At 32.8% G+C, this 15,726-nt stretch overlaps 1 protein-coding gene and 1 long non-coding RNA gene across 2 annotated transcripts; both read right to left on the reverse strand.

Moving 5' to 3' along the window:
• Positions 1-5,538: 5,538 nt before the first annotated feature.
• LOC108488705 (uncharacterized) lies at positions 5,539-10,401 on the reverse strand. Its single transcript, XR_001871800.2, has 3 exons — positions 10,279-10,401; positions 7,045-7,116; positions 5,539-5,816 (listed from the first exon to the last, which is right to left on the reverse strand). It is a non-coding gene; the product is annotated as an uncharacterized LOC108488705 (long non-coding RNA).
• Positions 10,402-11,379: 978 nt separating this feature from the next.
• On the reverse strand, positions 11,380-15,519 carry LOC108488353 (mitogen-activated protein kinase kinase kinase 5-like). The gene is made up of 10 exons (XM_017792640.2): positions 14,830-15,519; positions 13,709-14,329; positions 13,539-13,626; positions 13,391-13,453; positions 13,126-13,289; positions 12,941-13,016; positions 12,774-12,833; positions 12,574-12,699; positions 12,001-12,344; positions 11,380-11,908 (listed from the first exon to the last, which is right to left on the reverse strand). Exons 1-9 carry the CDS (start codon positions 15,267-15,269, stop codon positions 12,141-12,143), a joined length of 1,842 nt encoding a protein of 613 aa, XP_017648129.1. The 5' UTR covers positions 15,270-15,519; the 3' UTR covers positions 11,380-11,908; positions 12,001-12,140.
• Between the last annotated feature and the right edge of the window lie 207 nt (positions 15,520-15,726).

Raw genomic sequence — 15,726 nt, forward strand, 5'->3', positions numbered from 1 at the left:
GTTCCGTTAATTTTACCTGAAAATAAACTCATATATCTTCTATCCATAAAATTTTCAGAATTTTTGGTATGGCCAATCAATACCAGATTTTTCTTAAAGTTTCCCATGTTTCACTGTTTGACTAATCTGACCACTCTTCATTACAAATCAAATTTCTCATTGTACAGAATTCAAAATATGTTCTCGTTTATTCCATTTGAAACTAGACTCATTAAGCTTTAATTACATAATTTATGCAGCTTCTAACTCATCTCCCACAATTTATGGTGATTTTCCAAAGTCACGTTACTACTGCTGTCCCAAGCAGATTTATTACCAAATCACTCTTTCACACCTAACTTGCATGCTTGTTATTTAAACATGTATATCACCAATCAATCATCACATATCTATGATTTTACTTAAGCATAATCTCCATTTCATCATTTTAAAGCACAACATGTTAGCCGATTTTTCCCTTTAGCATCTAAGGCACATGCATGCTGATTTGTTTGGCTCAACTTCACCTATCTTCCATTTTTCATCAAAAGAACATGAAACAACAACCATTTCCTTCATTTTAATTCATGACTAAATGCTCACAACACAACTAAAAATCAAAATATACTTCAAGAGTTAAGGTAGAATCAAGAAGAACTCATGAACCTCAAAATAGAAGCAAGGTACCAAGAACTTACCTTTAATTTTCCTCCTCCTAATGACCGAATACTCAAGAGCTTTCTCCTCTCCTTTCTCTTCTCTAACTTTCAGCTATGATGAACAAAGATGGACAAAACTTTGTTCTTTTCACCCCTTTTTCTTTTAATAAAACTTCATATATCATCCATTTAATTCTTTAATACAAAAGACATGAAATTCTTATCATGAAACATTTACCTAACCCATTATCTGAAGCATTTACTAACCCATTATCATGGAACATTTACCTAATCTATTATCATGGAACATTTACCTAACCTTTTATCAAATTGTATCAATTTGTACCATAAATTATGGATATCAAGTGTACATTTTGTCTACAACAACATGATGGCTGGCCACTTCATGTAAAATGGGAGGTTTGTCATGCAAATCCTCCTATTTTGCACTCCTATTTATTTGGCCACTTCAATTTAGCCTATAGCATTTTCAAACATTTTCACATAAGTCCTATTTCATAATTTCACTCCCTTTTTCTTATGGAACAAAAATTAACTAAAATTGTCGGGTTCTATCTTAAGCTTGGGCTTTCTAGAGGCCTACTAACATAATTAAACCTATGCCAACATTCACAGGATTCCCGAAAATTGGGGCGTTACAGTTGCATTAAGCCGAAAAATAAAGTTTGCATAACTAGTCAGCCCGATAGCTCTCTATTGGAGCGGATTCAAGAGGGATTTTCTCATTATCCCACATCCAAAACTTCGATCGAGCTCGCTAAAGAAGGGGAAATGAAGCGATTTTGACTTGAAAGAAAGTTTTGTACACTCAAGGGCATTGCTTTTATGTGCTTTAATACAAGAATTTGCACAAACAGGTCATGAATGAGTGTCATAATTCAAGATGGGCTGGCCATCTAGGTATGCACCGTACGTTGGCTCTTTTGGAGGACCGCTATCATTGGTCTTACATGGGTGATGGTGTTGACACCTATGTAAAGACTTGGCAAGTGTGCTAATAAGACGACGTGGAATTAAAATCGTAGGTTAGTTTATTGTAACCATTTCCCATTCCGAAACTTTCATGGGAGAGTGTACCCATAGATTTTATTATTGGTTTGCCTAAATCTAACGGGTTTGCGAGTATCATTGTTGTGGTTGACAAATTTTCTAAGTATGTAATTTTTATTCCAACAACCAATGAATGCTTTGCTAAGGAGGTAAATCGTTTGTTCCTTAAATATGTGGCAAAATACTAGGGAGTGCTACAGTCTATTATTAGTGATCAAGATAGGCAATTCATGGGTTGGTTCCTAACAAAATTGTTCAAGTTGATGGGGTGAGACTTGAACTTTTTCACTAGCATGTATCCGCAAATTGTTAAGCAAACCAATAGAGTAAATGCTTTATTGCATACCTATCTTCATCACTATGTGAGTGCCACACATAGCAATTGACCGAAGTTGTTGGATGTGGCCCAATATTCTTATAACTTGCAGCGAAGTGGGGCCGTGAATAAGAGTCTGTTCGAGATAGTGATAGGGCAACAACCACTCACACCCAATGCTGTTACGACCTATTATGAAGGACCAAATTCAATAACTTATCGATTTGCTAAAGATTGGCAAGAGAAAAATGACTTAATCAAAGCTTGCCTACACAAGGCAAGTAAGCACAACAAGAAGTAGATTGATCAAAATCACAAAGATGTACAGTATTAGATTGGTGACTCAGTCCTTGATAAACTACACCTAATTTTGCACCACACTAGTTTGCACAAAGGGCTTGTGTGTTGATATGAGGGACCTTTCAGAGTTCTGAAAAGGGTAAGTAAGGTAGCCTACAAACTAGAGTTGCTAGTGAAACTCAAGGTTCATCCGGTGTTCCATGTCAGTATGCTTAAGCCTTTCCATGAAAATCATCCAAAGCACGGCAAGTCTGAACGAGTGCTAACTGGGGTAAGGATCTTCTATGATAGTGATGTTAAGTGCATCTTCGTGGACTGAGTAATCCGACGAAAGTACAACAAGCCAAGGCATGAGTACCTTGTTTAATGGAAGGGACTTTCCGATAGTAAGACTAGTTAAGAACCTGCCAAGGCTTTATGACAATTCTAAGAGATGATAGACCAGTTCCATTCTGAAGACGTAGCGAGGGCATTATAAGGACAAGTACGGGAGAACGTCATGGGCCACATAAAGAAACTCGTAACCAAGGCACACTTTAATGTTCCCTCTTGTTCATTGGGGATCATTCGACCTAACAAGACTGACCCATTGCTTGGAAGAGATTCAAGGCCCATTTACTTGGATCCTGATTAAATTGTAAACATTATATTTTACCAAGGTAATTATTTTAAATCCTAAAAGATAAACATGTATAAAATTTAAATCCCTTAGGACTCTCTTATTGTAGATGGGAACTGATCTCAACCATTGATGTAATTCAATCGATACCGCTTGATCTGGGGGAGCTAAACTATAAATAGAGTTCTCCATCTTCATTTGTAATTATTTCATTCATAGTTGTGAATATATTTGAGAGTATTTACTTAAACACTTGGTGTGTTCTATCTTTCCTTTGGCTTTTATGTTCGATATTTGCTCTCTTGTTTCGAGTTTCTTTCCGTTTTGTTTCGTTGCTTTAGAGAAATTCTACGAGAATTCTCATTTTTTGATAGTAAGACTGACTTAGGCAGATTTGAAGTAAGAAAAATGTCTAAAGCTGCATGGTTTGCCAGACTAAAGTTCCAGCCCTGTGCTACTAGTATTCTCTTAGCGAGAGTCGGTTTTTCTATTAAAATATTATTAATTTAGTTACACATTTTTCAACTGAAACTCTTGTTTTTTTCTCTATAAATAGAGACTAAGGACTAGGTCAATGACACGCCTCATATTTATGTTGGCATTTTGTCAACATATAGTTAATTTATTTTCACACAATAAATTTTATACTTTGATAGAAGTCATCTTCAGTTTCTAGCTCTTGAAAGTTTCACTAAAATTTCTATTGATTTGTGAATAAAGTCCATACTCTAGCAAACAAAGATTAAGATTAGTCGAGAACAACAAATTGAAAACACAAATAACATTGAAGTAATACATTTATTATTGTAAATATCTTGACTGAATTTTAAAGTAAATTTTAAAAACTCCACTCTGCTTACATTCAGTGTTTTCAAACTTATTTCCAACAACAATACCCAACCCTTTTCATATAAAATTTGAATTATCTAATCAAACTCGGACCAAAATCCCCACCATTACGATTTCAAAAAAGAAAAAAAAAAGCTATCCCAACCATTCATGAAACCATATTTGGGTTCTTTTTCATTTTCTTTCTCATTTCTTGTTTTAGAAACTATGAGACCAAATCTGGGTTTCTTTTCTTTTTCATTTTTTTTTATATCCCTGAAATCGGATCTAGGTTTTCTTTTTTTAATTTTCTTTCATTTTCTATATTTTTTCATACCTCAAATTTCAAAAATTTCCAACCATTACATCGATGATGCATCTAAGAAGATGATCGCTAATTAAGTGAAGGGAATGGTTCAACAAGCCATTTCTTGCCTCAACCCCCTAAATAAAATAGGAAGAGGGGTACTTTACAAATAGGGGGGTAATTGCTTCCCATATGATTGCCATCGGTGTTTTTATAAAGTAATATTTAAATCATAACTAATTAAAATATAGTAATAATATTTATTTTGATTAAAAATAATGAAGCATAAAATTCTATAACTAATATTTTTTCAAGTTATCTAAATTCTCTCTATTTACTAAAAAAGAGTGACAATTTTGTAGACATGGTATGCTTGTAAGTATGTTATTTTTTGTTTTTGGTTGGTGATTTGAATTGTCTCAAATTTAGGTAGCTTAATTATCATTCTTCTATATTAATACTTTTTTTGAGTTTTGCAAGTCATATCTCTATTAACTGAAGCACCCCTCTTTGTGGACCGCACACAACTCTCACAAAGGGCAGGGACAAAACTCCAACACGAATACAATATATTTGGTTGTTGAGGGACAAGTCGACTTTCCGAAGGACAAAACTTCGAAAATTTCTCTCGAAAGAGTCGGCCCACACTCAAAAATTACTAATTAATACAAGCATTAAATTAATATGATTTTATGTCCTATATACCTTTTCTACTAACGAATCATTAGATTTATTAATATGATTGTACTTGTCATGTATATAAAATTTTAAATCAATTTGATATCTCTATTTTATCAATCTAAATTATTATCTATATTAAATGTAACACCCGTAACCCGTATCCGTCATCAGATTAGGGTTGTAGAGTATTACAGTACAATCGGAAACATTTAAACTTAATATCATTAAATAATACAATCACATTGTAAACCAACCAAATACATGCATAGCGTCCTAAATTGAGTCCTCGAGGCCTTAAAAATATCTTAGAAGCAATTCGGGACCAATTTGAAACCATTTGGAATGTCTAGGAAAAAGTCACAAAAATTTAGAAACAGGGGGTCACACAACCGTGTGGCTCACACGACTGAGATACACGCCCGTGACTGAAGCTGTGTAACCTTCAAACTAGGGACACACGACCGTGTCCCAATCTGTATCCTCTCCCGTGTGACCTTAACTCTTTGAGTAGGGTCACACGGCCGTGTCAAACGCCTGTATTCCAAGCCGTGTAACTCTCTGAGTTGTCTTACACGCCGGTGTGTCCGTGTGTTAGGCCATGTAACTCATTGACTTTAACGTTAAGAACCTCCCAAATGACACACGACCGTGTAGCTTGTACCCCCTAACCCCAAACCATCGCCGGAACAGGGTTACGGAGTATTACCAGACCTATCGGACAATTTACATAAAATACCTATGTTCAACCCATCTAAACACATTTAAATATGCTCAAAACTTGCTAAATTTAGACATTTTATATATTATCCAATACTCAATTCCAATCACTTATCATATATTATCAATATGATTCAAATTCATACTAAAATAGTCAAGTCCTATTATATACCATTACCAAGCTTAATTCTACTTATTTCATCAATACATTAACAATTCAAAATGACACATACATAAAACATCCTAGGTACATGCCATTACCAACTATTAACACGCTTTACCTCATTGAATTTGGGATCGGCCTGGGATGCTGATTCAACGATCTAGCTTTAACTTAACCTGCACACGGAAACAACCGTACGCTGAGTATGAACTCAGTGGTATTTCTATAATCCGAACACTTAATAAAATAAAAATATAACAAACACTTAAAAATCATATGTCATATACAATTGTATAATTATTCAATTCATAGATAAATCATTTATAACTTATTCGATTTTTATCATCTATTAACCCAATTAGCTTTCAAAATAAATTCACAATCATTTAAATAATAATATTTTTCATTCATATGTTTCATTTATACTTCTATTCACTATTCAATATCGGTAAATAATTTTCAGATCGATCAATTTTTCGTTTCATTCAAGAACATTCAATCATTGAATAACAATTAGTTGTTCAATAATATTTAGTCACTCTTTAACAGTCAATTATTCAGTAAGGATAAATTATTCAGTAACGATAAATTATTCAGTAATAATCAATTATTCAGTAACATTTTTTTACGCAGTAGCAGTCAGTTATCCAGTAACAATCAGTTATTCATTAGCAGTTAATTATTCAGTATCTATTTACCCCTATTAACATGACTCGGACTCAGACGGATACACGGATCCAACCCACACACCGGGATAGCATACAGTGTTTCATCGGCCGGAGCCGGAATACATCGTAATAAAGAATAAAGAATAATAATAATAGCGGTACACGAGTACCTTATCGGAACAAATCCAAACGATAATAAAGAATGAAAAGGTACGGAGTACCTCTTCGGAACGAATCCGAACGATAAAGAATAAAGATAAGAAGACGACACTTATAGTGTCTCATCGACACAAAGTCGGAATATTCCTAAACACTTCCAATCCTATGGCATGCCAACTATAACCGACTTAGCCCGATACTGTTAATAGGGTTTCTAATTCATTTTCCAGTTTCCAATCATTTCACATCTCAACAATCGTATATATTCATAATTTGATATAATTCATTTCACTTTTTAATAACAAATATTTAATTTTACAATAATCACATATATCCGTATAAATTCAATAAATTTAACACATACCTAATCAATCCATTTCAATTATATAACACAATAATTCTCACCTCAATTACTATCAACATATTCAATCAAAATTCAACAATAAATAAATAATTTCACTTTTCAATTCTAACCAATATCTATTCTAATTCAAATATTCATCTCAAAGCACTTTCTATATAAATTAAGTAATAAATTCAATAATTAAATATTAAGTTCGAATTGTAGAATACAAACCGTAATTTCCGAGCTAACCCTTGTCGACTTTGCCTTTTTCTTGCTTAGCCGAGATTTCCGGCACAATGTTAGCTACAGAAATTAAAACAATTAAAAATTCATCAATATACAATTTCATTTTATTTATTCCAATTTCAACTCAATATTTACATAACTTCTAATTTAATCTCAATTCAAACTAACTTGTTTTCTTTACAATTTATTCTCTATTTTTCAATCAACTATCACTTAAAATCAAATTTCAACTCTCTAATTTCCCATAAATCCCTAATTTCAAATTTCTTTCAATTTAATCCCTAAAGCATAAAACTTATGAATTACTTTACAATTCAATCCTTATTTCACTTCTAACTTGAATTTCTATCAATTTAATCCCTAATTCATCATTTTATTCAACATGAACCATATTTAGAAATATAATAACTTTCAAAATATCAACTTAATTTCATCAAAACCTTATTCCAAAGCTTCTAAAACATCAAAATTAAGTAAAAATGACTAAATTAACTTACCTATTAAACTTTCAAACCTTCAAACCCTAATTCTCCCTTTTTCTTTTCTTTCTCCTTTCTTTCTTTCCTTTTCGTTTGCCTATTCTGTTTCTTTTCTTTGTTTCAATTCTTTTCTTTCTTTATTTACTATATAAATATATATATAAAATAACAATAAAATATTTATATTAAAAATCTATTTAATAACAAATATTTATTTAACACTTGTATGCATATATATTATTACACTTGTACCAAAACATTTTTATACACTTGTCTTTCTTTTATTTATTTTATTTATTTCATATAAAATCTATTTATTTAAATAAAAAGCAATTAAATAAAATATACTACAATTGTACAAATATATGTATTACACTTTTATATTTTATTTACCATACATTTGTCTTTATTTAATTTATTTCATAATATAATATCAATTTAATAATAACAAAACATTAATATTTACTTAAATAATAAGTAAACTACATATATTACAAATGTATGTAAAATTATTATTACACATTTATTTTATTTTTATCACACACTTGTCACAATTTAATTTATTTATCATATAAATATCTTATAATATAATTATAATAAATTAATTTAATATCATTTATTACTACTAAATATATATATTTCATAATTAAAATCTAAGTAAAAATCTTAAATTTTTATTTTATATGTCACCTCACTTATGCTAAATGACATAATTGCCATTTTAGTCCTTTTATTTTCTTTTAATCTATAATTAAATTTTTACACTTTATTCAATTTAATTCTTTTATCCAATTATCCTTAATTAAGCTAAATTCAACTAATTAAACTCTAATTAACCACTTAATTAACTTTTTAAATATTTTTATAAATATTTACTGATCTGTTTTTAGTAACGGAGACTTGAAAATATACTTTTCCGATAACCGTAAAATTCGAGTCATTACATAGCCAAACCATGTGTCTCACACGGCCGAGACACACACCCGTGTCCTAAGTCGTGTGTACCCCGAATTGCTTCAAAAACAAGGAAATTTTCATACCTACCTTGACTACCAAACCATGCTTAAAATCATACTAAAATCATGACAAAAAACTCACTCATATATGTCCAAATATACCAATTACCTAAAATTCAAATGTCTAACCAATATGTCGTCATTGACACCACAATTAAATTCTCATTCAATTAAGGCAATTCTTAATCTTCTATACATCTAACTCATAGCTCTTATAAACAAATACCAATTCAATAAATCATGCCTTACATTTATCAAAATAACCAATTTCATTGAACTTATAACATGAAATATACATTCAAGCAAATCCAACCAACACCAGAACATGCTAAATAAACATATATCTATATATATTCAAACCTATAATCACATATTCAAAAGATTCAACTTCTAGGACATGTTTACACCTTAGGTACATGCCAAAAACACAAAAGAAAACATTGCCAACATTGAGTATGGGATTCTTGTAGGACGCTGAGTCCGAGTTTACTATGTATATCTAACCTGCAAACAAAGGAACCAACATTTTGTAGATTCCACTTATTTAACTAATCATAAGTATAACCAAAGCATTTGAGTTTATTCCACAATCTTTAAAATATAATTCTTCTTTAATAATACCTACATCCAATCCCTTTTCGATGGCTGATATTACTTTGCCGTATGATTTATTCGTGACATGGCACCTGATGCCTAGCAGATAAACCACAAAAGAGTTTATCGTAGTGCTAGTCGAATAACCCGACGATTTTAAATGTGAGCCCAGCTCTAGTTGGATAAACCAACGATATTTGCACCCAACGCTAGTCGATTAGACCGACGACTGTGTGCCCAACACTAGCCAGATAAACTGAAGAAAATTGTGCCTAGCGCTAGTCGGATAAACTAACGATATTAAATGTGAGCCCAGCTCTAGTTGAATTAACCAACAAATTGACACAATTTCATTCGACAATTTCCTCATTCATTAAATATCATCTTCATTCAAATATAGACATAATATTGTATATCAAGTATTCAAATAACATCTAATAATAAATAAATAAATAGATAAAAGGTTAAGTTCAAAACTATGAACTTAACGAATTTACAATAGTTTCTGGTGAACGAGATGAATTAATCGAGTGCCTTCTCCTTCCCTCGACTTACGACTGCTTTACTCGCTTTCAATTAACTAATTCAAAATTACAATCGTTCTATTTAAACAATCCATCTTAAAGTCATATCTCCACATTTAGTTCACAACAAATAGTCAATACACAATTCAATCCTTAATATCAAAAATTAATTTAATCTCATATATTAATTCCATTCAATCAACCCCTAAATGAAATTTTACAGTATTGCTCTTAATTTATGTCTTCTATCCAATTAAATCCTTATGCCAAAGCTTAACCGGTTACTTCCTAAACCACATTTTAACTAACCGAAATTCATATGGTTTCAAAAATAGTCCCCCACATTTCTCAAGTTTACAATTTACGCTCATAATAACATGAGTTTATACAATATAAATCATTAGAGAATAAAACTAACAAAATCCTTCTCCCAAATAGTTAAGTTACCCATAAACTTCAAAATAAACCCCAAAAACCTCCAGCACCTTTACAATAAAACTCAAAACAGTCCTTAACATAATATAATAATCTAATCCACAAACTAGTTTGGTCTCAAAGGTTCCAAAAACACAAAATTCATGCAAAACAAATTAAGAAAACACTTACATGCACTAGCTTAGAGAACCAAACATCCAAGCTTCAACAATGGCTATTCTCTTTTTCTTTTTCCTTCTATTTTCGGCACCCCCATCAAGAAGATGACCCAATTTCCTTTTTGTTTTACTTAAGTTTATTTCTTTAATTGATTAATTACATAATTACCCTTACTTATAAATTTGTCATTAATTAAATTCAGTCCTAATTTGTCCACTAACATTATCCATGGTTTAATTTTCCCCTTAGACCATCAATTATTAATAATTTACTAATTAATACCTTTAATTACAGGCACTAACTTTCAATTTTTTACGACTTAATCCTCTCCCTTAATTTAATTAACTAAACAATAATATTTCTTAATAAATTTTAATACGAGTCCCCTCAAGCTTCTTGAACATTGATTTAAATATTAAAGTACTGACTCGCTTGCCTGAATTGGGTTTCGAAATTATCGTTTCCAACACCATTGAAAATGGGTCATTACATTAAATATATATTTAACAGTTAAAAGTTTTTATATAAAAATAGTTAAAAGGAATTTTCTTTATTCTAAACTTAACATGCATTATCTACATGAATAAAACATGAAATATGACGGTTAGAATGTTAAAATGTCGATCTTAAAAAAAGTAATGGAAGTATTTATTAGTTTTACATTAGTACAGTGGATCCTTCGTGTGTATTTATATATATATATATATATATGAATGATTGTATTAGGTATAGATTATCATAAGTAATATTTTAGTATTAAACACTCTTCTATGCTTAAATTTATGATTTAATCTATATACTTTTATTTCATCTAATTTGGTCGTTCTATTATTATAATCTAATTAGACATTTAATGGTTTCATTAGGTAGGAGCACCATCTTACTCCCATTCATCATGTCAAAATTATTTTTAAAAATCAATATCAACATTTTAATTAAAATAGTTAATAATATTAATTATTTAGACTAAATAATAATACTATAAAAATATAAAACCAAATCATGTTTAAAAGTAGAGTACATAAATTAAATCCCAGACAATAACACCAAAAACTGAAATTTGACCACTTTCCTATAAAAGAATAATAATAATGCTCAGTTGTCCATAAATGATTTTAACTTAAAATCTACTAATTCATTCAACTAATGGAGTTGAGAATGTCATCTTCTGTAAGACATGCATGAACTCAAAAGCAAGCTCTTACAAATTGTCAATAGTATACAAAACCCTGTTTTATGCTTTATACATCATGTTCTAGCTATGCGTCTAGCTCAGGAAGTTCAACCAGTCATTGATGAGACAGAAATCAAGTAGCGTGTCTTTGGTTCAGCTCTCCATGCCAATGCTTGAAGCTGCCTTACCAGCAGAATCCTTGAATTTGTTTTTACACTGCTTCTTCCTCTCTTCCTTGTTATCCGAGAATATGCTTCTCCTTAGACTCCGGCTTGAAAGATATGTTAATGGTAAACAGTAGGACATGGATGATGAGTTATCTTGACCCCAGCATGAAAGCAACGAACTAGGAAGAGCCTCAAAGGTAGAACGAGGAGGGTAAAATGCAGACACTGTTTTAAGTCGGAACTCTTGTAATTCTCATCGAGCAGTTTCACCGGAGAAAAGAGATTAATGCGAGAAGCTGGACTGTAAGGTCAATAATAGGGTATAAATTTACCAACTTGATTGAGTGAATCAATAAGGATATGCAAATGGCAATGCGCCATGCAACTTCTTACCTGTCAGGAGTAGCAATTTTTTTACTTCGCAGGCTTTGCTGAACTGGCAATTTATCCAATTTAAGTTCAAATCGGTCTCTTGTTAAACCGATTAGTAAATAAACTACTAGATGTCAGCAACAGCGGAAGGGGAAGTATTCTTATCTACCATGGACGTTATCCGTTAGATGATGAGACACCCGACTGTTGGGGCATTTTATAAACCGGTGCTCTAGTAACATGCTCGCAGATGGTCTGTCTGCTGGATTTCTTTGGAAGCAGCAGCGCAGGAAATCCTTCCCCTCGGGTGATAATGTTTCAGGTGTTGGAGGAGTATCCCTCAGCACTTTAAACATAGCTGCAGCCTGCATTGAAAGTGACAATTTTGAGAAATAAGCAATGGCTTTTACTAAAAAACAAACTAGACCAAGCATTTGAACCATGTCCGTATCACGGAGACAATTAGTGCATTCTTAAGTCTTAATTAGTAGGCGAGAAAGGCCATCCCACACAATTGAAATGGCACACATGTTTAGATTTTCTCCATTCCCCACAATGATTAGTAGAGTGAAATAAGATACATTAGTAGCTTACCCCTTCATATTCACTCCATGGTGCTTTACCGGTGTACATTTCAATAATTGTACAACCCAAACTCCAAATATCAACAGCTAGAGCAAGTTCAGAACGATTATCTTTCTGCATCACGGCTTGCAAGAGCTGCAGTGAAATGAATTATGTCAGCATAATTAAATTAAAGACCACTATCTATTGAAATAGTAGCAATATGGCACCTCTGGAGCCATCCAATATGGGCTTCCCTTCAAAGATAGATCAGCTCTTTGTCCACTAAGCTGTGCAACAAACAGATCCAAAGTTATTCAATCGGAAAAAAAAAAAAAAAGAAACAAAGCTACACCAAGCCTTATCCATGACAAGCAAGGGGAAGACAGAGACTTACATGTTTGGACATCCCAAAGTCAGCAAGCTTGACAACTCCCGAAGCATCAACAAGCAAATTAGCACCTTTAATATCCCTATAAAGAACATATAAACAGCATAATTAAGCCACTGATAATTCATGCAAGAATAATAAGATGCCATTCACTTTTACACTGTAATTAGCTATCTTAATTGGCTATCTACCTGTGGATCGTCTTTGTGCTGTGCAGGTAAGCCAACCCGGAAAGAATATGGCGAGTAAAATTGCGAATAACAGATTCAGTTATGGCACCGTAGTGATCACGAACATATTTATTAATTGAACCAGGATGAACATACTCCAAATATATATAGAACTTGTCTTCAGCCTGCGCATGCAAAATTTGAATTCTTAATAGAAGTTATTAAGACATTGTGAGGCAAGCGGAAAAAGTGAAAACCCTAAAAATGCAATCGGCATATTACTTACTATTTCACTACCATAATACTGAACTATGTTTGGATGCTTGAGGTGGCTAAGAACCTTAATCTCCTGCAATGATAGAAAGTAATTACAATGGCCGTAGAAGAAACAAACATTCTAGAGCAAAGAAATGTAATATTTGTGGCGGAAAAACCTGCTCTAATTGCTTTATACACTCTGCAGATTTTGGGTCATCCGGACATATCTCAACTTCCTTCATTGCACATAAAGCTCCAGTTTCTCTGTCCAAAACAAGTCCCTTTAGTGTTTAGATAGCAAGAGCAACAGGGCAAGTGGCAAGCAAGATACATAAAACTTGCATACCTGTTACTGGCAACATAAACACTTCCAAATGTACCACGCCCGATAAGCTTGCCTTTTAGCCATTGACAATTCATCGGCAATGGGTCTGGATTAGTTGTAACTTGGGTAATTGAAGCTGATGTACAAGCTATGGCCGCTCCAGGAGGAAGGGGTAATGGATGGACATTGATATGGCCGTTGCTTTCAAGTCGGGATGGTGAGATGTCAGGTGAAACCCATTGTTGTATTGGTGAAGTAGGTCCACTATGGCTACTTTGCCTTCGATGAGGACTTCTATTTGGTGGACTGTGAAATGGAGTATTATCAGAGCTAAATCCACCGTAATCATAGAATGCTAAGGGAGGAACCACTGGAGTGCCTAATGTTGACATCTCTGGTGCAGACCAAGCATGATAACTTGGAGAAAACATGTGGTGTGGAAATATGTCCCCTGCATTCTTGCTCTGTGGGCAAATTATAGCATGACTGCTTGACGGACTCGCAGGGGCACTCCTAATTGGAACATTCGCCCTAAACTCATCCTCGAAGCTGTCCTCCATAATCATTTCTTGACTTAATGCTTTCATAGATCTTGTTTTTGCATGATCCGTTGTTTTCCATGAGCCACGACAAGCAAACACACTATTCGGAAAATTTAAGGAACTTTCAATTATTGCAAAAAACTAGTAAAGCAATTATGGTAATGTCTACAAAAATAAAAACCCAAAACTTCAGTGCAAAACATAAACCACATTTTATTACAGCATTATGGTCGAGATATTAAGAACAAATTCATATATGAACAAGCTTTAAGTTTTTAGATTTTCAGACTATCAATCAAAAGCTACAGCGGTCTATGAATAAATTATCCTCTAGATCATAATTTACTTGAAAAATACCCTACAATTGGCTAAAAAAAAAAGGAATTTCAATCTCCTTAAAACTCTTCTAAGAGAAAACATCAAGTGATTCATGGAAAGAAACAAAAAGAAATGATAATTAAAAAAAAAAAACCCTTCTCTTTTTCTTCATTGTAATTAAAAATTAAATAATAATTGCAGAATCTTATATAAAATGTTAAAACAGAAGCTTGACATTAATTAAAACTAATAATTGAGAAGGGGAAAGAAAAGCAAATTCACCTTAAATTGGGAGGAGCTCCATCTGCTTTTTCTTTATCTCTATCCTCTAAACCTTTACCAAGCCCAAATTCTTTCGGCGACAACCGTTGCTCGCTGTCTCCTTCCGGAACGGGAAGCGGGAGCGGCAATGGCACCGGCAAAGCAGGCGTTGTTCCCCTAAAAGACGAAGTCGGCGAGGACAATGGAGTATGGTAACCGGCGGAGAGCAGCGGCGCCGTCACTTCCTTCGTGGGAGCAACCTCCTGATCTTTTACACGCCTCAGCTCCCTTGGCCTCGTCAGCTTAGATACCCCCAGGCGAAACCCAAAACTGTAACATTGCTTATGGTTTTTATTATTATGATTCTCTTTACAATTTTTCCCCGTACAGGTTGATGAAGAAGACGAAGATGAAGATGACGATGAAGAAGAAGAAAAAGAAAGACTCTGAAGCCAACGCATGGCTAAAAACAAGAAATCAGATTTCCAATTCGATTCATAAAAATGGACTCCACGTGAAATTTTTTATCAAAAACTAAAGGACGGGGAAAACCCAGAAATTTTAGGTTTAAAAAAAAAAAAACACAACAATAACGAAGATTTGATGGAAACCGACTCCTCCTGCATTGTTAATGTTTTGCCTCAAACAAAACAGGCGGTTTACAACAGAACGCCCTTTTGTTTTATTCTGTTTTCATTTTTATTTAATAATAAATTTTATATTATATTTTAAAAAAAGTAGCGAGAAATTCCATTATAAGGAGTGGATGTTGGATTAGTTGAGGATTTGGTTAATCAAACTCACTTTTGCAATAATTATATAAATTAAAAAAAACTGAATTAACGAGTTTATGATTAGTAATGGAGGTTTAGTGGTTTCAGATTCTATATCTAAGTAAAAACAAAAGCTGCATTTTGT

The sequence above is a fragment of the Gossypium arboreum genome, chromosome 10 (genome assembly GCF_025698485.1).
Source record: "Gossypium arboreum isolate Shixiya-1 chromosome 10, ASM2569848v2, whole genome shotgun sequence".
NCBI classification, from domain to species: domain Eukaryota; kingdom Viridiplantae; phylum Streptophyta; class Magnoliopsida; order Malvales; family Malvaceae; genus Gossypium; species Gossypium arboreum.

What these genes read in the sequence shown, in the direction of transcription:
- LOC108488353 (XM_017792640.2), bottom strand. Translation starts at nt 15,269, where the DNA reads ATGCGTTGGCTTCAGAGTCTTTCTTTTTCTTCTTCTTCATCGTCATCT. An exon ending in GTATAAAGCAATTAGAGCAG is followed by an intron (nt 13,454 to 13,538) that starts GTTTTTCCGCCA and finishes CTATCATTGCAG; the next exon opens with GAGATTAAGGTTCTTAGCCA. An exon ending in AGCACAAAGACGATCCACAG is followed by an intron (nt 13,017 to 13,125) that starts GTAGATAGCCAA and finishes TGTTCTTTATAG; the next exon opens with GGATATTAAAGGTGCTAATT.